The sequence below is a fragment of the Ceratotherium simum genome, chromosome 4 (assembly GCF_057802395.1).
Source record: "Ceratotherium simum simum isolate JZ-2026a chromosome 4, ASM5780239v1, whole genome shotgun sequence".
Lineage (NCBI taxonomy): Eukaryota > Metazoa > Chordata > Mammalia > Perissodactyla > Rhinocerotidae > Ceratotherium > Ceratotherium simum.
This window is the reverse complement of record NC_141903.1, coordinates 47,365,399-47,387,806: the sequence shown is the minus strand read 5'-3', so window position 1 is coordinate 47,387,806 and position 22,408 is coordinate 47,365,399. Positions and strand designations below refer to the sequence as shown.

Sequence of the window (22,408 nt, the reverse complement as noted above, 5' to 3'; positions counted from 1 at the left end):
CAGGGCGGGGATAAAGTTTCAACGCCCGCGATCGTCCCGGCCTCTCCGGGTTTGCTTGTGGCTGTTGGGGACGTTTACATTTGAATTTCCCTGAAGCGCCGGGTGTGGGCGGCGGCGCGGACCCGCCCCGGAAACCTCCGCGCTCCTTCCCGCCACCCGCGGGCCCAGCCCCTCCAGGGGTGCCCGCGCGGTGGTGGGAGGGCAGGGCCGGCTGTGAGCCCGGCACTATCGGAAGAGCAGCCCCAGGCGCCCCTCCCCGCCGCCCTCAGTCCTGCCCCCGCCACGCCCAGCCCGGCGCGCCAGGCCGACGGTTGCCCGAGGGCCAGAGTTTGAATTTACAGGCCCGGCCCCCGAGCGGCAGGAGCGCGCCGCCGGCTCCCCATTGGCCGGCGGCGGTCACGTGGGGGTACGGGCGCGCGCCGGCCATGTTGGGAAGCGCAGCTCCCGGGCTCGCGCCACCGCCGCCCCCCGCGGCTCGCCTCCAGCCCGCCCCTCGCCGCCCTCCTCCCCCCGCCCGCCGCTGCGCGCCGCCTGAGAGGAAACAAAGTGCTGCGGGCGGGAGACTCGGCGGCGGCGGCGGCGCGCGCACCCTGCTCGGCCCTCCCGGTCGCCCTCGCCCCATACCTTCCTGAGTGTGTGAGTGTGTGTGTGCGTGTTTCCTTACAAAGGGCATTTTACGATTGATTGATTCGTAGTCCTCCCCTTTGCTCTTTGTGCTGTACCCCCCTCCCGCCATCCCAGGTGCTTCTCCCTTCCCCACGCCGGCCTCTCCGCGAGCGCGGGTCGCCGGTTGGTCCCTTCGGTCCCGGCTTCGCTCCCTGCAGCCCGTCCGTGTCCCGGAGCTGCCCGCAGCCTCCCCGCTCCTCTCTCCCCGCCGATCGCCCCGCCGCCCGCCATGGCGACCGCGACCCCCGTGCCGCCGCGGACGGGCAGCCGCGCCGGCGGCCCCGCCACGCCGCTGAGCCCCACGCGGCTGTCGCGGCTGCAGGAGAAGGAGGAGCTGCGCGAGCTCAACGACCGGCTGGCCGTGTACATCGACAAGGTGCGCAGCCTGGAGACGGAGAACAGCGCGCTGCAGCTGCAGGTGACGGAGCGCGAGGAGGTGCGCGGCCGCGAGCTCACCGGCCTCAAGGCGCTCTACGAGACGGAGCTGGCCGACGCGCGACGCGCGCTCGACGACACGGCCCGCGAGCGCGCCAAGCTGCAGATCGAGCTGGGCAAGTTCAAGGCCGAGCACGACCAGCTGCTCCTCAAGTGAGTGTTCGCCTGGCCGCCGCGTTAGCTCCCGCGAGGGACTGGGGGCCTAGCGCGGGGCGGCCTCGAGCACCCCGGGGAGGTAGAGTGATGGCCAGGCTGCCCACGCCCTTCGGAAGGGACAGGCTTTCCGTCTCTGGGAAGGAGAAAGAATCTGGTGTGTTTTTAGCGGGGGCAGGGGTCGCAGAGGGGGCTCGAGTTGTGATGATGGGACCGGGATGCACATTTTCCGATCCTGGATAGCTATCAGGACCGGGCGAAGCGCACGCCTAGGGCCCTCAAGGAGGGGCGCCTGGCTTCGGGCCTCGGACCCCCAGGTCCAGAAGGGTTCTCTGGCGCGGAGGCCCCTGGGCCCCAGGTGCGGGGAGGTGGCGCCCGGGCGCGCGCTCAGATGCACGCCTTGGTTTCCGGCCCGGCGCGAGACAAAGCGTCTGATGGGTTTGCGGTGCGGGATGGCCGGCCCGGGAGCACCGGCTGCCCGCCTCAAGAATGAATGAGCTCTGCGCGGGCGGAGGGAGGAAGGGGAGGGACCTGTCTCCAGCGTCCCGGTCTCCCGGGGGTGGGTCCCGCTTTGGCGCGCTCAGTCTTGGCCCTGTGACATTTTGCGATCGTTCTGCGCCTGCCTTGGGCGGGGAGGGAGGGGCGGGGTCTGAACTGCGCGCCTCTGCCGGCCCAGGGCAAGTTAGGTTTTTGAACTCGTTAGCTTTCTCAGGGGAGAGGTGTCCTTTCTGCGGAGGCTGGCGCGGGCCCTTGGATGCTTCTGTGCGTGGAACTCGCAAGCTGGCGTTTTGCACGTCGTAACCACCGTTCTCCGATCCGCGGACCCCTTATCCCCAGGCAGCAGTCCCCTCCCCCAGCTTTTGCACCCCGGTAGTATAGTCGGTCTTTCGGTTAATGGAGAGACTATGCGCAGTCCCCATGTCTGTCATTTTGCTGACAGGCCAGGGCAGGTGAAACAGTGTTGTGGAACTGTCGAGTGTTGGGGCGAGGGAGAGCTTGTAATTACTCTACCTAAGGGGGTCTGAGTTTTCAGTCCAGGGCGCAAGGGTAAACTTGCAAGCCTTTGCTGGTCGTACTTTGACTTGCTGATGAGCGAAATGGCATAATTGTCGTCAGTAGGCAACTAGCGTTGATGTCGCACTTTAGAGATTTGCTAAATTTGCGCCAGAATTCACGGTCTCCGTCCCCATTGCCAATTGAAATTTTTGGAGATGCTTGATTCTGACTTTGCCCCTGAATGTCTGTCTGTCTGTATCCGTGTGAATGTCCCTGTCTCAGTCTCTGCTTTTGGATGTGTGAATCTCTACTTCCCCCTCTTATTAAGTATTTGAAAAACGGTTCATAAAAAGGTATGCGCACTTGGTAAAAATAAAATAGTATAAACTGGCTTATAATGAAAAATGGAAACAGTCTCCTGCCTCTTTCCAGGAGGCAATCACATTTACCCCTTTTTGTTTTTACTTTTTTGGGTATTTAGTTCCGTAACTCTAAGTTTATATTTCTGTTTCTTGAATTTACCAGCCTTTGGAGTCAGCTTTTGAAATGGGTCCATTCACTCACACTACTGTCTCCACCTTCCTCCAAATTTTTTGGTACTGAATTTCTTCAGATCTTTGATGCCATTGCTTGTGTGACTCGCCATTATTATGTGTACCATTAAGAAGAAAATACAATCAGGACCATCTATGTAGGACCCGTCCTGTTGGACCCATCCTGGTTTCAGATGTTAAAATGTGATACTGATCATCTGTTACGTGCCAGTCACTGTTCTGTGTGGAGGATACAGAGATTTAAAGAAAAAAATTACTGCTCTTTTGTTTCTGAGAGTGCAGTAGCAAGCAAATAAATATCGTTATTTTGTCTAATCTGAGGCATTTTGATGCATATGCTTTTATAATCTTTCTGAAAAGTATCTGCTGAAGGTTTTTCACACAGTAACAAGACTGCCACCTGGCTGACTGTAATTGTAAAATGCTGTGTGTGGATTGTACAATGCATGCTGGTTTCAGTAGGATTAAAGTGAGAAGAATGTGTGTATTAAAGTCAATGAAATAATGTATGTGATATAATGTTAGGTAATAACAGATGCTAGGGGAATAAAAATAAAGCAAGATGAAGGAATAGTGTGGTTAAGGAAGGCGTGTCTGAGGGGTTGATAATTGAAAATAATATTCTCTGAGATGTCAAGTATTGTCCTGGGATTATATATTTTTCAGATCTGTAGTATATTCCTATTGTCAGGATTAGATGTATTTTCTTTTTTTTCTAACATGCCATCAGTTGTTCAAAACATGCCACGTTTTACTTTGTTTCATATTTCAACTCTGACTTCCCTTACACAATTTTGTCCCTAAATAGCCTTTCATTTTCCTTTTTGACTAAAGAAAAATTTGTCTTCAGCATTATTTTCAGACTCTTGATATCTATTACATAAGACTACTTTTTACCCTGGAACTCTCTGCTCTTAAGACATGCTGCACAGCTGACATCCTAGAATTTTGCCTAATTTGGGCCCAGTTTCCTGCTGGATCACATATTTTCCTTTTCTTGGTTTCTTCCCTCATTTTGTTGGAGAATATCCTTAAGTAATTTATTCAGAAAAGATGGTAGGATGTAAACTTTCTGAGTTCTGTGTGTCTGAATATAACTTTGTTTTGTCTCATGCTTGATTGATAGTTGGGCTAGGTATAAAATACTGGTTTAACATTTTTTCTCAGAACTTGGAAAGTTCTGAGTGCTGTTTCTCAGACAGCATCCACTGTCTAATGCCAGTCACAGTTATTTTATTTTGGTAATTGCTTTTGTTTTTCCTCTCTGAAAGCTTTTGGGATTCTCTTTTATCCTGGTTTTCGGAAGTTGCGTGGTGATAGGTCTAGGTATGGCTATTCTGTCACATGTCCTCGCTGTTATAAGTGTATCCTTTCAGTTTAAAGACTTGATCTTCGTTTAGCTCTGGGAAACTTTCCTTATTCCATACTTTTTCTGTGCTCCATTTTCTTTGTTTTTCCTAGTTGGAATGTTGAATCCTTTGGTCTCTTGTTTTCTCTCATTTTTTTTTAAATTTATTTATTATTTATTTATTTATTTGTTTATTATTTTTCCCCCAAAGCCCCAGCAGATAGTTGTATGTCATAGCTGCACCTCCTTCCAGTTGCTCCATGTGGGACACAGCCTCAGCATGGCCAGAAAAGCAGCGCGTCGGCGCGCCCCCAGGATCCAAACCCCGGGCCACCAGCAGCAGAGCGCGCGCACTCAACCGCTAAGCCATGAGGCCGACCCTGTTTTCTCTCATTTTTTATTTCATTTTGGGAAATTACTTTCACTCTTCTTCCAACTCAATAGTGACTTTAAAGGCAGAAATGATGCTTTTAATTCTAAGAAATCTTTTTGCACAGATATTTCTCTTATTCAGCTTGTTCCTATTTTAAGGATGTATTATTTTCTTTAATCTGTTTGGGGATAATATTTAGGGTTTTCTTTTTAAAATTCTTTTCTGTTAATTGGGTTATCTATTTTTCCTCTTTGGTCACTTGTTCTTTTTGGTTGCCTTGGTTTTTTTCTTGCCATTGATTTTTGTCACATGCATGATGATCCTTGGTTGTCTACGTTTACCAGTGAAGAACTAGGTAATGGTTGAGTGTTACTGCTGTTATTGTTCACATAGCTCCTCACCCGCTTTTCTGAACGGAAGAACAAACTAGGACCTCTTTATATATGAATGGGATATGCTATTGGTCAACTTGTTGGAGAGCCTGCAGTTAAGCTAAGGGGTGCTGAGGAGGGCCAGGTGCAAAGCTGTTCCATGAGTTGATCCCTCCATTTTAAGTACTTCACTTTCCCCTACAGTCCCTGTGTGCATGTTCTGTGATGTGTACTTGTACCTACATTTCTTCTAGAAACTTTTTGAAATGTCCATTAATGATCCCTTTCCTGTTCACTTTGGTGCTATGGGTTTATTTTATATCATATACTTTACTGCCTTTTTATTAGGGTCTAGTGGGGACGCTAATGCCTGTGCATAGTAAGCCATCATCTTGGAATCAGTTAATTTTGAGCAATAATTGAAGAATAATTTGTAAGATGAAAAGGAAGAAATGTCGTATTGTCTGGGTTCATTTAAGTCTTTTATTTGCTTAAAAATAATTTTCTGTATTTAATTCGTTTGGAGCCAGAGTCTTTGTAATTATTCTATCATTTAGGTGGATTTAGATTAAGAAAACAGTCTTGAGAGAATTATACATTCCAAAATTACTTCATCCCTTTTTGGTTCCTCAGCACACAACATACCTCAAAGACAGAAGAATTCATGGAGATACTTGGTCCTGCTAGAGAGAATCTGACAACAGCTTCCATGCGGGTGGTCTCTGGATCCCAGGAAAACAGATCTCAGATCTAAGATACAGTTATTCCAATTCAGTCCAAGCAGAATTATATTTCATTGGAAGCATTTTTGGGGAACAATTTCCAAAAATGATGCTGAATGCCATCAGTCAACACTTGTTTAAAAGTAAAGAAAAATTGACTTAATTCAGAATTTCACTGTTAACTAATTATGTGGGAAAACTGGGTATAAGAGATAATTAAGTATGTTCATCAATCTTTTAGTAACTAATTTTGTGAATGCATACGTTTCTTTTTTCTTCAGTGATACAAGTCCATAATCTTTTATGTAAAACCCGTTAAGGCCAAGAGGTATTTTGGGAATGAAAGCAATTCCAATTTTAAGAAGGTAATAAGATGCACATACTGTATATGACACCCCCAGTGGGGTCTAGGGTAGCACTCCATCATGAAACAAATACTTCTGCAGGGAAGGATAGTAAGAGTCACAATAATAGAGAAAGACAACTGGAACTAGATTCACATCCATTCAGGTCAGGTTTTGTCACCAAATGAATTAATGAAAATTTTAAGTTTTAGAACTCTGGAAGTGCATTATATGGATTTGTGTTTTTAAATTGACTGTTTCTTACTAAGTTCACTTGACTCATATTCTGGAAGTTGTCTTTTATTCCTTCTTTCGTTTATAGTAGATATTAAAGCTTGAGAAGCTGCAAAATTAATTCTAAACTAAGTTTCTCTTTTTGAGAATTATGAATTAGGCAAATGGCGATGGGGGCTCACTGGTATATAACTTTATATATTGGATGCTGTAGGATCGTTTGAGATGCTGAGCAAGCCAATTTACTTGTCCCTTCATTTAAAAAAAAATTTTATAAGGATGTCCCAAGAAACACATTTTAATGTCTTATAGATGTTAGGCCTCAAAACCAATGTTTTCAAGTTAATCCTTTGAGATATTATATAAAAATTTTGTTGTTTAAAGGAGAATTTCGTATCTTTTAAAAAGAAATGCTGGGGCCGCCCCCGTGGCGTAGCAGTTAAGTGCATGCACTCTGCTGCTGGCGGTCCAGGTAGGGATCCTGGGCACGCACGGCTTGTCAGGCCATGCTGTGGCGTTGTCCCGTATAAAGTGGAGGAAGATGAGCACAGATGTTAGCCCAGGGCCAGTCTTCCTTAGCAAAAAGAGGAGGATTCGCATGGATGTTAGCTCAGGGCTGATCTTCCTCACACAAAAAAAGAAAGAAATGGTGCTCCTTTTTTTAATATAATTTATCTTATGAAAATAAAAGATTTTTTTCTCCAAACATAATAAAGTATAATGTTGATTTTTTTTTTTTTTTTTTTTTTTGTGGTACATATGGACCTGAAGATTTGTAGACTTCCTACCTCTGTCCCCAGGCATCGTTGCTTTGAGGAGGATGGGTTTGAGGTTGAGGGATCAAGCCTACGTAGTATATTCCTTTGAGGAAAACAGCATTCCTCTGAGTTTGTTTTGTTGGTACATTAGTAAGGAACTTCTAATGGAAAATTTGGATTTGTGTGTTTTCATTAAAAAATGCATACAGTTGCTGATGTACTGTAGCAAGTATAATTGGGACACTGTCCATCACAAAAGCCTTAGATAGGGTAGTATTGAGCCAAAGCACTGCATGAAGTTGCAGCTTCCTACTTTTTGTGAGTTGGGGCAGATACTTAACTCTTTGAGCCTTCATTTCCTCATCTGTATAACTGGGATAAGGAGTAAGGGGTAGTTTTCTGCATCTCAGAAAGAATTAAGAAACTTAGACGTTCTTCTAGCCTGTCACTTACTTGTCTCATAGTAATGGATGAATTTTATCCAAATTAGTAATTTGAAGAAATTAGGAAGCATACTGAAATGTAAATATTATAAACTCTTTTTCTTTTCTATTACTTTCTTAGTGAAGAAGGGGCAGGGATTTACTATATATTTGGTCTTACTATACATTTACTCTGTTGGCTTTCTACATATTTTGGTCATTGATAGAATAAAACTTAGGAAATGTGCATAGGCTAAACAACATCTGCAGGGTTGTTTTAACATTCATATTTTTCTGTTTTCAAACCTAAAATAATAAATGATAATCTGCTTTAGGGAGTTTTCTGTATGTAAGATGATTAATTGAAAAACAAAAACCTTCATCCTGTGTTATTACTTAGGTCTTTCATTTTTTATGTCCCGATTTTGCCTTGGTAGAATAACACCCTGGCTTTAATATAAGAGCTATAAAACTTCATGTTAAATATTACTTTAATTTTCAGGGGAAGAACTGGAAGGATGAAACCCCTAGAATTAGTCTAGGAATAGGAAGTAAGTCCTAAGTAATTAAATTGTCATGACACTTCCTTCCCATGCTTTCAAACGATGTTAGGTAGAGCAAGATATCTTTTGGAGTTGTTTATTTAACCTGGGGATTAGACTAGGTAATTTTTTGGATACCCAGATTCAAGGAAGTAAACACACAAAGTAAAAGATAAAGCACTGTAAAAATATGCTGCTGAGTCTTTCTTTTTCCTTTGCACAGTCTGTGTTTGTTCTTTCATTTGTCCAGGTGACGTCACCTCTGATGTGTCTGAGTTAGAGATCTTTAGACTTTTATATCAGCGGTGTAGGTCTATTTCATGCACACATAGTGAGAATGAACCTCAAGTGTCAGTTGGGTGATGGGACCCTGTCTAACTGAAGTTCCCAATTCTGGAATCCTAATCAAGAGTTCTAACTCCTTTTTTTTCCAGTGTACCTCTGTGATGAGGGTGTTGGGTTTTGGCTGTTATATTTGGGGAATTTTTGAAAATAAATTTTGTTACACAGAAATATATGCTCATTATGGAAAACTAGAAAATATAGATAAACACTAAGAAGAAAATGAAAATCACACTTAGTTCCATGTCCCAGAAATGCGAGCTCTAAAATTTTTCTCTCCATATCCATATTATTAACAAAAAATGGATTCATGATAAATATTGATGTGTAACTTTTTTCATGCAACACTGTTTTGTGAACATCTTTACACATCAGTAAATGTACTATACCATCATTTAACACGTTTTGAAGATTCATCAGTAACCTTTATTGGCCACTTAGTTTGCTGTGACCAAGGATGGTGGGTTTTGCAGTGACTGTATCCACCCAGTTTGTCAGAGGCCATAGAGGGCCATAATTATCCTCTTCTCTCTTATTGACAATATCAGGTTTTTTTCTCTAGTTAACTTAATGGTTAAATGTTAACAAATTTATTGGCTAAATGTTAACTAATTTATTGGTTAAATGTTAACCACTGGATAAAGTAATTACAATTTTGCCAAATTTTTTTTTTTTTTTTTTTTTTGGTGAGGAATATTGGCCTTGAGCTAACATCTGTTGCCAATCTTCCTCTTTTTGCTGAGGAATATTGGCCCTGAGCTAACATGTGTGCCCATCTTCTTCTATTTTGTATGTGGGACGCTGCCACAGCATGGCTTGATGAGCAATGCGTCAGTCTGAGGCCCGGATTCAAACCTGCAAACCCTGGGCCACTGAAGTGGAGTGTGCGAACCTAACCACTATACTGCCGGGCTTGCCCCCAATTGTGCCAAGTTTTGATGCCATCAGCAGCACATGAGTGTCCGTTTTCTGGTGGAGGAATTTAAATTTCTGGAGGTTCTTTTGGGTTCTTGATCATTTTTATTGTTATTCTCATATTGCTAGCATAAAGGAGTAAAGAGATCGAATTTCGGGTCATAATCTTAGGTTTCTGCTGATATTTTTGTTGTAAGCCTAGATGTTAAGTGAGGCTTTTCTTAGCTAATCTATTTACATGGTCCTTTTTAAGTGTAATTTTTTACCTTCACTGCATTTAGATTTATTGATCATAGATAGAATTATAGCACTTTTACTTCTAGAAGGGGTCTTGGATCATCTGATCTAATCAACTCATTTTGTAGTTACAGAAATCAAGACCTAGAGAGATTAAAATACTTGTGCAAGATGCAGGACAAAAAGAGCTAATGTTTGTTTTGTGCTTATTGTGTTTGCCAGGCACAATGCTAGTTGCTTGACAGACAATGTCTTTTAAGCCTTATGATAACCCTGTTGATGAGTGTGGAAACTTGAGGCTCAGAGTAGTTAAGTATTTTGCCTGGGATTACTTAGCAGATAAATGGTGGAGCTAGAATAGATCTAGCTAGCTCTGTTTTCTAGCATTGTCGTAGGGTTTTTGCATGTATCACTTTATTTAATCCTTGTTGCAGACGTTAGTTGAGTTTACCAACCTGAAGCAGGCTCACAGAGTACTGTCATCTGTGCTTGGGACTTGAAGTCTTACACAGGACAGTTGATTTTCAGGTCTGTTTGGGTGCTACTTTTGGAAATAGTACCTGGTGTGTGTTTTTCACATGACAGTTCATAGCCGCTAGGGAGGTAATTTTGGATTTGTCAGGAGGGTGCAGTAATTGAAGCAGCTATTTGAACTACTGAGGGCTTCATTTGCTAATAATGGAAAAGGTGAAGATGAATTACTGAAAGAGACCTCTTTTATCTTTTCTTCTTTTTTTTAATTTTGTGAGGAAGATCAGCCCTGAGCTAACATCCATGCCCATCTTTCTCTACTTTATATGGGACGCGGTCACAGCATGGCTTGACAAGGGGTAAGGGGTGCATCAGTCCACGCCCGGGATCTGAACCTGTGAACACTGGGCCGCTGAAGTGGAGTGTGCACACTTACCTGCTGCACCACCAGGCCGGCCCCTATCTTTTCTTAATTCTTAGAAAGCTACTTTCCTACTTTACTCTATGCCTTAATAATAATTTTAAAAGAAATTAATATCTCTAAATAAGTCTTTAATACTCATGACAGAAAAGTTCTTTTTGTTCTTTATTCAACACACATTTGTGGAACAGCACACATTGTGGAACTGTGTGCCAGGCCTTGAACCAAATGCTGGGAATAGAGAGATATGGGACACTCAGTCCCTGTTATCAAGTGTTATCAAGTGTTACAGTCCAGTGGAGAAGACAGAAAACAAACACTACAGTATTGTGATACTGTAAATGCATTACACTAATACAATGTAATAAGCACTATGATAGCGGTGTCCACATGGTGCTGTGGAGGAAAAGACTACCACCTAAGGCAGACTAGGAGCCTTGTGAAGTTCTGAAAGTCATCCCAGGAGAATTGGGGAGGCCGTGAAGTCTGAGCTGAGTGTTGGGAGGTGAGTAGGAGTTGGCTTCTAAATGGAAAACGTTAGGAGAGGGTGTCGTTCCGAATGGCAAATAGTTCATCTAACTAAAGCCACATATATATGTGTATATATATGTGGTGGGGGAGGGTTGGATTTTAGGTAATGAGGAGCCTCAAGAATTTCAGGTGGAAGAGTGATATGATCAGTCTGGTATGCTGTGGAGGAAAAAAAGAAGTAGAGGTAAAAACACTAGTAAGTGCACTTGAGTAATGAGGTGGCCCCTGGACTGAGGAGGCAGCGGGAAAGGACAGAAGGTGGATTTAAGAGATTCTGAGTATGGGAGATTAGGGAGAACAGAGTCTAGGGTGACTTGGCTTCCATGCCTGGGGAGATACTGTTGCTCTTAACGGAGGCTGATGGGGAAGGAACAGGTTTGGAGGACCCTACTCAACGGTTAGTGGTGAATTAGTGGTGGTAGTGAGTGAGTGCTGTTTGTTGGACTTCCAGGAGGAGATGTCAGCTGACCATTTGGAGTACTCTGGAGCTCTGAAGAGGGACTTGGATTGGAGATGCAGTTTTAGGAGCATAGGTGATATTTGTGGGTAGAGAGAAGAGAGGTAGAGTCAGAGACATGGAAAACATCTACATATGAGGACTAGGTAGAGGAAGGAAAACCTACAGTGGAGATAAGTAATAGCTAGAGGGGTGGGACAAGAGTTGAGTCATGCAACAAGGAGATTTACCAGGAAACGCTAGTGGTTTTTGTTTGGTAAGGCCTACAAGGTATCCATTGACTTTGGTGCCAGGGAAATTATTGTTGACTCTGAGGAGTGCCTAATGCTAGTGAAGGAAGGGCAGTGGAGTCGAAGCCGTTGACCATAATTAAGGAAGGAATGGGGAGAAGGAGATCATGGGTTTAGATCACTTGTATAAGAATGTTAGCTCTGGGGGAAGGAGACATTCTTAAGGATTGATTTAAAGTAGATTCTCGCTTGATGTTTATATAATGAAACATTAGGTAGGGGACCAGAACACTTATCCCTCTAAGATTCTACTGTAAAAAAATGTGATCACTTCACCCCCTTTGCTTAAAACACTTTAGTAGCTACTAGAATAAAGACTAAAACCCTCGGGCCGGCCCAGTGGCTTAGCGGTTAAGTTTGCGCGCTCCGCTGCTGGCGGCCCGGGTTCGGATCCCGGGCGCTCACCGACGCACTGCTTTTCCGGCCATGCTGAGGCCGTGTCCCACATACAGCAGCTGGAGGGATGTGCAACTGTGACATACAACTGTCTAGTGGGGCTTTGGGGGAAAAATAAATAAAATTATTTTAAAAAATTTATAAAAAAAAAAACAAAAGACTAAAATCCTCAATATTACCTGGTAGTAGAGTGACCATATAATTTAGCATCCAAACAGGGATACTTTTGTGCATGAAAGAAGTTGCTATTAATAATTATGTTGGGACAACTGACATAAATGGAAATTGTCCCGGGCAAACTGGGACATAATGGTCATCCTACCTAAAAGTTCCTCCCTGCATGAGCTGGCTCCTGTCTGACTCTGCGGCTTCGTCTCACACCACAGTTGGTCTTGCTCTCTCCTCTCTAACCATGAAGTTCTTTATTCAGTCCCATTTACCATGCTCCCTCTTAAGAGGGCCTTTGCATGTGGTTTCCTTTGTCTGAACTTCTCCCATCATTGGGTTAACTCTTCCTCATCCCTCAGAACTCCACTCTGTTCATTTCCTTGGGAAGTCTTCCCTGACTGTCAGATGTTCTAATAATAGCCTTGAAAAAAAAACCGAACCTATAACTCTTCAGCAATGTGTATGTGTACATTATTTAAGGACTCAGAGTTCTCCAAGGCTTCTAATGAAAAAGATTACCTTCAACTATTTTCACTGCTCCTTTGATATTTATCTTTGTGTCTAAATGACATTATTGACATTGTGCTATGAAAGATGAGCAATTTAGTTTTTATTCTATTCTTCATAGCACTTTTTTCCCCTTATTCTTCCAATAGTCATACATTACATTTTAGTTTAGATCAGGTTAGATCAGTTTTTGGTATTTAAGGTATTCAGTGTGTTCTGTAACACCAGTTAGCTCATATGTGACTGGTAAATAGAGAAGTTACATTATTATAATCGGAAGTTGTATTGGTTTATATATGACTTTTCCTAGTAAAGGGGAGCCAGAATATCCAGAGTAGAGTTGAAAGGGAAAGAAAGCCTTCAGCTCCACTTGCAACTCTATTTTAAGAGGATTAAAAGTGAGTGCCTGCACCCAGGATTCCCTGCCCCAGAAAGGTGCTCTTGTAGCCAGTGTGTGTTCTGAGCTCTGCTTCTGTCCCTATTGTCTCTATTGTCTCAATTCCTCTAAGCTAGCAGGGCCACTCTGTTGTTGTGCATTTTTAAGCATCTCTTGAGGCAACTTTAGCCACTCTAAACTGACTGCCTGGTTTGTCCATGTCATCCCCTGAGGTACTAATTATTTATGTTATTGCTGGTGCTCTGGTTACAAAGCTGCATAGGTTTTGAGTGGTTTGTTCCAACCTTACTTTTCCCATTTGCTCTGTTATTTTATTTAATTTTAATTTTAATTTAATTTAATTTTAATTTATTTTATTTTAGTGAGGAAGATCAGCCCTGAGCTAACATCCATGCTAATCCTCTTTTTTTTTTTTTTTTTTTTGCTGAGGAAGACCGGCTCTGAGCTAACAACTATTGCCAATCCTCCTCCTTTTTTTTTTCCCCCAAAGCCCCAGTAGATAGTTGTATGTCATAGCTGCACATCCTTCTAGTTGCTGTATGCGGCCTCAGCATGGCCAGAGAAGCGGTGCCTTGGTGCGTGCCTGGGATCCAAACCTGGGCTGCCAGTAGCGGAGCGTACGCACTTAACCGCTAAGCCACCGGGCCGGCCCAGCTCTGTTATTTTAAATGTGTGCAGAATTCAAGAGGTTTCAGGAACACATATGTTGTGTTATAGCAGAAATGCCTGTACTATATGAACATAATCCCCAGCACAACTGAATAGTGTATTATGATTAGTTTTTCTTCCCCACACCACCTTTTGATTGCTTGTGAAAATACTATTTTTTCCTCCTTACTTAGTTTTTTCTAATTATATAGAATGACTCGATACCAGTTGTTAAAAACATCAAATCATTTGGAATCACGAGGTTTTCTATTAGTTTTATCTTATTAAAGAAATATCGTTTGGAGCCTTTTGCTTTTCTCTAGTCTGGCTGCATTGCATAAGCATTGATAGTTTGGGCATAGAATTCTAAGTTGTAAAGACTATTTTCTCAGGATTTTGAAGGCATACTCTATAGTTTTCTAGCTTTTGTTGTTGCTAAGAAGGACTAATGAGTGAAAAATTAAAAAAGCTTGTAGCATCTTCTTTTTGGTCCAGTTCTGAAATTTCACAAGGATGTTCCTTGATGTGGGTCTCCTTTCATCCATTGTGTTGGTCATTTGGTGGGAATTTTTCAGTCTGGAAAATTCTTCAGTACTTGGAAACTTGCTTAAATTATTTTATTGATGATTTTCTCCTCTTTTATTACTTTCTGAGACTCCTGTTATTCAAATGTTGGACCTATTGAATTGATCCTTTAGTTTTCTTAAGTTTTTTTTTTCACTACTAGATGTTCTCAATTTTACCTTCCAATTTTTGCTATCGTATTTTAAATTTCTAACAGCTTCTTTGTATTCTTTTGATGTTTCTTAATGGCATCCTGATCTTGTTTAAATTTCATGGATGCAGTAGTTTATCTTTTCAGAAGTCTTTATTTTCCTTCATAGTTCCTGTTTGCTCCCAGTTAATTTCTTTTTCTATTTGTTTAAGTCTTTGTATCTGTCAGTGCAGGAAATGGAAACAACTAGATATTATAAGCAGAAAGGAAAACAATATGGGATGTAAGTGCTTAGAATAAATTATTAGAAGGACTAGAGGAGCAGTAATGATGCCTAGAACACCATAGAACTGACCTTGTTTGGGAGCTGTTATGTTCGAGGCCGCCACCGGAACCACTGAATTTAAAAAAGCAGCTTATAGCTTCAATTCGTCAGGACCAGGAAGCTGCCACTGCTATTGCTGTGTGAACAACTGCCTCATGACACTCAGCAAACTAGAGAATGGACATTGGAACACTTGCAGAAAAAACTTCACAGACCAGAAAAACTTCACAGACCAATATCACTTACGAATACAGGTGTAAAAATTCCCAAGAAAATACTAGCAAACCAAGCCCACCAACATGTAAAAGGAGTATACACCATCACCAAGTGGGATTTATCCTGGGAATGCAAGGTTGGTTCAGTCTATGAAAGTCAACAATGTAATATCCCATATTAATAGAATGAAGCACAAAAACTATATGATCATCTTAGCTATAGAAAAAACATTTGACAAAGTATACTACTGTTTCATGATAAAAATATTCAAATGAGTGATAAAAGGGAACTTCTTAACCTGATAAAGGATATCTATGAGAAACCTTGTAGAAATTAATAAGAGAAACCTTCACTAAATTGGAGTTGAGAAGGCCTGTAGGGGGAGCTCTCACACCTTATCCTACTTCATCAGTTACTCCAAACAGGAAGAGACGCACTTGCATCTTCACAGGAAGTAAAACTACTTTACTACTGAAGGAAAATTTCTTTCCCATCTGGCAATAGCCCAGCCAGTGAGAAGTGCCACAGCTCAGCCAATGAGAAGCTGTTGCCACCTTGAACTGTTACTTCCCCCCAACGTACTTTCATTTAGAACAGCTCTTCCGTACTCCCCCCTTTTCTCTATAAAAGCAAGTTCTCCTCCTTTCTTTTCTGGATTTGCCTGTGGTTTGCCCTAGCATGCACATTCTGAATTGCAATTCTTTTGGCTATTTCCAAATAAGCTTGTTTTGAGGATAACATAACCAGCTAATTTGCCTTTTAAGTTGGCAACTTATAGCTAACATCGTACTTAATGGTAAAGACTTAATACTTAATTACCATACTTAATGGTAAAAACAAAAAAAATTTGTTTATTTTTTAACTAAACAAATGAACAAATAAATGCATAAGTAAACTTGATAGGTTGGAGGTTTGATGGAGTTCTCTGAATTGGGACTGAGCACCCAGCACAATAAATACCATATTATCTTAAGTTCCTTGAGGGCAAAGGCCAATGCATTATCGTGTTTGTACACCTTGCCCCTAGTGCTTGCTGAATAGCTGCTGAGTTGAATTGAGATGAATTAGAAAATAAAAACAAGGATTTAAAACAATGGACTGCAATTGTATGGGCATTCTAGAGATCCATATGAAAAGAGCCAGGAGGTTGTTTGGAAATGATCCCAAACCTCTAATAAAAATATCATCCTCGTAACTGCTGAAGGAAAATTTTTTTCCCACCTGGGAATAGCCTAGCTGATGAGAAATGCCTTGCATCTTCGACAGCAAGTAAAACTACTTTACTACTGAAGAGAAATTTTTTTCCCACCTGGCAATAGCCCAGCCAATGAGAAATGCCGCAGCTTTCTTCCTAAGATCAGGAACAAGATAAGGATGCCCACTCTTACCATTTATATTCAGTATTATAGTGAAAGTTGTAGCCAGGGCAGTTAGGCAAGAAAAAGAATAAAAAGCATTCAGGTTGGGAAAGATGTTATAGAGGGGGAAGTCAAGATGGGGCCGTAAGCAGACTCTGAACTCACCTCCTCCCGCGGACACACCCAATTTACAACTATTCGTGGAAAAATTACCCCTGAGACAGAACTGAAAACTGGATAAGAGGAACTCCTGCAACAACAGACAATCCTACTTGAGGTGGAAGAGGCAGAAACTCCCTTCTGGAGAGGAAAAACGCCGCCTTCACAAGCCGCCAGCTTCACGGCCGCGGGGAGCAGCTCACAGGTACGCAACCCTCCCTGGAGGCGCGGGGCCCTGAGCCGGGAAGTGCCCCCACTGGGGGCATTTTGTGGACCCAGCACAATCGAGACGAGTGGCATAATATCTGACTTTGCCTGCTACTAAAGCATTGGGGAGCACCCCCAGAAAAGCTGGTTCCCAAAGAAACTAAAACCGGCTCTTAAAGGGCCCGTGCACAAACTCACCCATTTCAGAAAGCATCCTAAAATCACCAGAAAGAAAGGTGCACAGTGCTTTGGTGAAAAGAGACTCACCTAGTGGGCCCTGGGTGCATCTCGGTGGGAGGTGAGACCTCTCCAGGGACTGGGACATTGGCGGCGGCCATTGTTGTGGCCTGATGGCCTGGTGTGGGTGTGCTGACACAGACGCCATTGGAGTTTTCCCTGAGGCCTGCTAGCCCAGGTCTGCCCCACCCACTAGAGCACTGATGTAATCCAGCTCAGCCAGGGCAGGCAGCCCACCCTAGAGACTGGCCCCACCCAACAACAAGCCCTCAGGCAACTTGTGGGCCTGCATAGATTGGTGACTGGATTCTCTGCAGCCTGGCAACTGAGCTGACTTTAGCGGGGCAGGGCGTGCACAAGGAGTGGGTGGAGAGTGTGGGGTGGTGGCGGAGTGTGTAGGGCTCCTGCTGTGGAGAGACGGGGTCCACATCAGGAGGTCGGGGCACACACACGGGGCAGGACTGTGTTGACTGTGTGTGGATCTGTGGGCGGCAGGGCTTGTCAGCTGCAGAAGATTGTGCTTCTCAAAGACCCACATAGGGGGTGTGCCCCACCTTCCAAAGCCTGAAACAATTGGGTGATCCTGTGCCTGAGGCCAGCCCCACCCAGCTGCAATCCTCAGAGAGCTGACAAGAGACCTAATAGGCTGGAGGCTTATAGCAATTGTAAGGCCCTGAGCCTAACAACCTGCCACGCTGGGGGCCGACTCACTTTAAAGAAATACTGCAACACAAATGTGGTATTAGAACTTGTAGCCAACTGTGCTGGGGCTCCCCACACCTGATAAAGAGACTGAAGGGCCCACAACAACTACAAGCAGCTGAGCATTACAACAGCTGGCCAGGAGCATAACTCCGCCTCCCTTGGCGTCTACAGGGAGAGCAAACAGGCCACAACAGAAGGACACACGTAGCCCACATAGGAGTCACCCCTGGAACATTGAGAACTGAGGAAAGCACACTGCAGGCCTCCTAAGCCATCACTTACATAAGGTCACCTATCCAAAAGCAGGAGACGTAGCTGACCTACCTAATACGTAGACACAAGCACAGGGAAAGAGGCAAAATGAGGAGGCAAAGGAATACATTCCAAGTAAGGGAACAGGACAAAACCCCAGAAAAGGAACTAAGTGAAACAGAAATGAGCAACCTACCTGACAGTTCAAACTAAGAGTGTTAAGGATGCTCACTGGTCTGGGGAGAAGAATAGATGAACTCATTGAGAATGTCAACAAAGAAATGGAAGATATAAAAAAGAACCAAACAGAAATGGAGAATACAATACTGGAAATGAAAAATTCACTAGAGGGACTCAAAAGCAGAGTAGAGGATACAGAAGAACGGATCTGTGAGCTGGACGAAAGACTAGAAGAAATTACCCAAGCTGAACAGGTAAAAGAGAAAAGAATTAAAAAGAGTGAGGACAGTCTAAGGGACCTCTGGGACAACATCAAGCGCACTAACATCCGTGTTATAGCTGTCCCGGAAGGAGAAGAGCGAGACAAAGGGGCAGAGAAGCTATTTCAAGAAATAATAGATGAAAACTTCCCTAGCCTAAGGAAGGAAACAGACATCCAGGTACAGGAAGCACAGAGAGCCGCAAACAAGATAAACCCAAAGAGGCCCACACCAAGACATATCATAATCAAAATGTCCAGAATTAAAGATAAAGAGAGAATCCTAAAAGCCGCAAGAGAAAGTCAAGTTACATACAAAGGAAACCCCATAAGGCTATCAGCTAACTTCTCAGCAGAAACCTTACAGGCTAGAAGAGAGTGGCACGATATATTTAAAGTGCTAAAAGGAAAAAACATACAGCCAAGAATACTCTACCCAGCAAGGTTATCATTCAAAATGGAAAGAGAGATCAAAAATTTCCCAGACAAGCAAAAATTAAAGGAGTTTGTCACCAAGAAACCAGTGCTACAAGAAATGTTAAAGGGACTGATTTAAGGGGAAAAGAGAAGACAACAAATAGGAAAAATTATTTATTTCCATGATAAGAACGTAATGGATACAAATGCACAAAAACGTTAGATATGATATCAAAAACATAAAAGGAGGGAGGAGGGGAGTTAAAGAGTACAGCTTTCCGACAGAGGTCAAACTAAAGAGACCGTCAATTCTGTATAGAAGAAGAAAGGAACAGAGAAGGACTACTAAACACTGAGAAGAAAAAAAAAAGTTAAAAAATGGCAGTAAGTATATACTTATCAACAGCTACTTTAAACGTCAATGGACTAAATGCTCCAATTAAAAGGCATAGGGTGGCTGATTGGATAAAAAAACAAGACCCATATATATGCTGCATACAAGAGACACACTTCAGACCTAAAGACACTCACAAACTGAAAGTGAAGGGATGGAAAAAGATACTCCACACAAATGGCAATGAAAAGAAAGCTGGGGTAGCAGTACTCATATCAGACAAAATAGACTTTAAAGCAAAAACTGTAAAAAGATACAAAGAAGGCCATTACATAATGATCAAGGGAACAATCCAACAAGAGGATATAACACTTGTAAATATCTACGCACCTAATGTAGGTGCACCTAAATATATAAAGCAATTATTAACAGACATAAAATCAGAAATAGACAGTGGCACTATAATAGTAGGGGACTGTAACACTCCACTTACACCAACGGATAGATCATCCAAACAGAAGCTCAATAAGGAAACATTGGCCTTAAATGACACACTAGAAGAGATGGACCTAGTAGATATATACAGAGCATTCCATCCAAAAACTGAGGAATACACCTTCTTTTCAAATGCACATGGAACATTCTCCAGGATTGATCACATATTAGGCCACAAAACAAGTCTCCATAAATTTAAGAAGATTCAAATAATACCAAGCATCTTTTCTGACCACAACAATATGAAACTAGAAATCAACTATAGGAAGAAAATCAGAAAAGCCACAAATAGTGGAGATTAAACAAAATGCTACTGAACAACGACTGGGTCAACGAAGAAATCAAAGAAGAAATAAAAAATTACCTGGAGACAAATGAAAATGAAAATATGACATGCCAGAATTTATGGGATACAGCACAAGCGGTTCTAAGAGGGAAGTTTATAGCAATACAGGCATATCTCAACAAACAAGAAAAATCTCAAATAAACAATCTAACAATGCACCTAAAGGAACTGGAAAAAGAAGAACAAACAAAGCCCAAAATCAGTAGAAGAAGGGAAATAATAAAAATCAGAGCAGAAATAAATGAAATAGAGACCAAAAAAACAATAGAAAAAATTAATAAAACCAAGAGCTGATTCTTTGAAAAGATAAACAAAATTGACAAACCTTTAGCTAGACTCACCAAGAAGAAAAGAGAGAAGGCACAAATAAGTAAAATCAGAAATGAAAGAGGAGAAATTACAACAGACACCTCAGAAACACAAAAGATTATAAGAGAATACTATGAAAAGCTATATGCCAACCAATTCGACAATCTGGAAGAAATGGATAAATTCTTAGAATCATACAACCTTCCAAAACTGGATCAAGAAGAAGTAGAGAATTTGAATAGACCAATCACCAGTAAGGAGATCGAAACAGTAATCACAAACCTCCCCAAAAATAAAAGTCCAGGACCAGACGGCCTCCCTGGTGAATTCTACCAAGCATTCAAAGAAGAATTAATACCTATCCTTCTTAAACTCTTCCAAAAAATTGAGGAGGGGGAGAAGCTCCCTAACTCATTTTACGAAGCCGACATTACCCTGATACCAAAACCAGACAAGGACAACCACAAAAAAAGAAAATTACAGGCCAATATCACTGATGAACATTGATGCAAAAATCCTCAACAAAATACTAGCAAATCGCATATAACAATATGTTAAAAAGATACACCATGATCAATTGGGATTTATTCCAGGTATGCAGGGATGGTTTAACATTCGCAAATCAATCAACGTAATACACCACATTAATAAAATGAAGAATAAAAATCACATGATCATCTCAATAGATGCAGAGAAAGCATTTGACAAGATACAGCATCCATTTATGATAAAAACTCTGAATAAAATGGGTATAGAAGGAAAGTACCTCAACATAATAAAGGCCATATAAGACAAACCCACAGCTAATATCATTCTCAATGGTGAAAAACTGAATGCTGTCCCTCTAAGAACAGGAACCAGACAAGGATGCCCACTGTCACCACTCTTATTTAACATAGTACTGGAAGTCCTAGCCAGAGCAATCAGGCAAGAGAAAGAAATAAAAGGGATCTAAATTGGAAAGGAAGGAGTCAAACTGTCACTTTTTGCAGATGACATGATATTATATATAGAAAACCCTAAAGAATCCACCAAAAGACTTTTAGAAGTAATAAACGAATATGGTAAAGTTGCAGGATACAAAATCAACATACAAAAATCAGTTGCATTTCTATACACTAACAACAAAGTAGCAGAAAGAGAAATTAAGAATACAATCCCATTTACAATTGCAACAAAAAGAATAAAATACCTAGGAATAAACTTAATCAAAGAGGTGAAAGAGCTGTACACGGAAAACTATAAAACATTGCTGAAAGAAAGTGAAGAAGACACAAAGAAATGGAAAGATATTCCGTGCTCTTGGATTGGAAGAATTAACATAGTTAAGATGTCCATACTTCCTAAAGCCATCTATAGATTCAATGCAATCCCTGTCAAAGTTCCAACAACATTTTTCACAGAAATAGAACAAAGAATCCTCAAATTTATATGGAACAACAAAAGATCCCGAATAGCTAAAGGAATCCTGAGATAAAAGAACAAAGCTGGAGGTATCACACTCCCTGACTTCAAAATATACTACAAAGCTATAGTAACCAAAACAGCATGGTACTGGCACAAAAACAGACACACAGATCAATGGAATAGAATCGAAAGCCCACAAATAAACCCACACATCTATGGACAGCTAATCTTTGACAAAGGATCCAAGAACATACAATGGAGAAAAGAAAGTCTCTTCAACAAATGGTGTTGGGAAAACTGGACAGCCACATGGAAAAAAGTGAAAGTAGACCCTTACCTTACACCATACACAAAAATTAACTCCAAATGGATTAAAGACTTGAATGTAAGACCTGAAACTATGAAACTTCTAGAAGAAAACACAGGCTGTAGGCTCTTTGACATCGGTCTTAGCAACATATTTTCAAGCACCATGTCTGACTGGGCAAGAGAAACAACAGAAAAAATAAACAAATGGGACTACATCAAACTAAGAAGCTTCTGCACAGCAAAGGAAACCATCAACAAAAGGAAAAGACAACCTAACCATTGGGAGAAGATATTTGCAAACCATACATCTGATAAGGGCTTAATCTCCAAAATATATAAAGAACTGATGCATCTCAACAACAAAAAAACTACCAACCCAATTAAAAAATGGGCTAAAGTCCTGAACAGACATTTCTCCAAAGAAGATATACAGATGGCCACCAGACACATGAAAAGATGTTCAAAATCATTAACTATCAG

General features: G+C 42.0%; 1 protein-coding gene across 2 annotated transcripts in view; it reads left to right on the top strand.

Moving 5' to 3' along the window:
- Positions 1 to 541: 541 nt before the first annotated feature.
- The window catches only part of LMNB1 (lamin B1), a 57,558-nt gene continuing 35,691 nt past the window's right edge, over positions 542 to 22,408 (top strand). Inside the window, exon 1 of one of the 2 annotated variants that reach the window (XM_004420252.2) lies at positions 542 to 1,254. In XM_004420252.2, the coding sequence (XP_004420309.1) occupies positions 896 to 1,254 (359 nt within the window). In that variant the 5' untranslated portion in view covers positions 542 to 895. Of the gene's footprint in view, positions 1,255 to 16,608; positions 16,677 to 22,408 lie in introns of those variants that run through there. The other variant, XM_087429858.1, reaches the window with a different exon arrangement.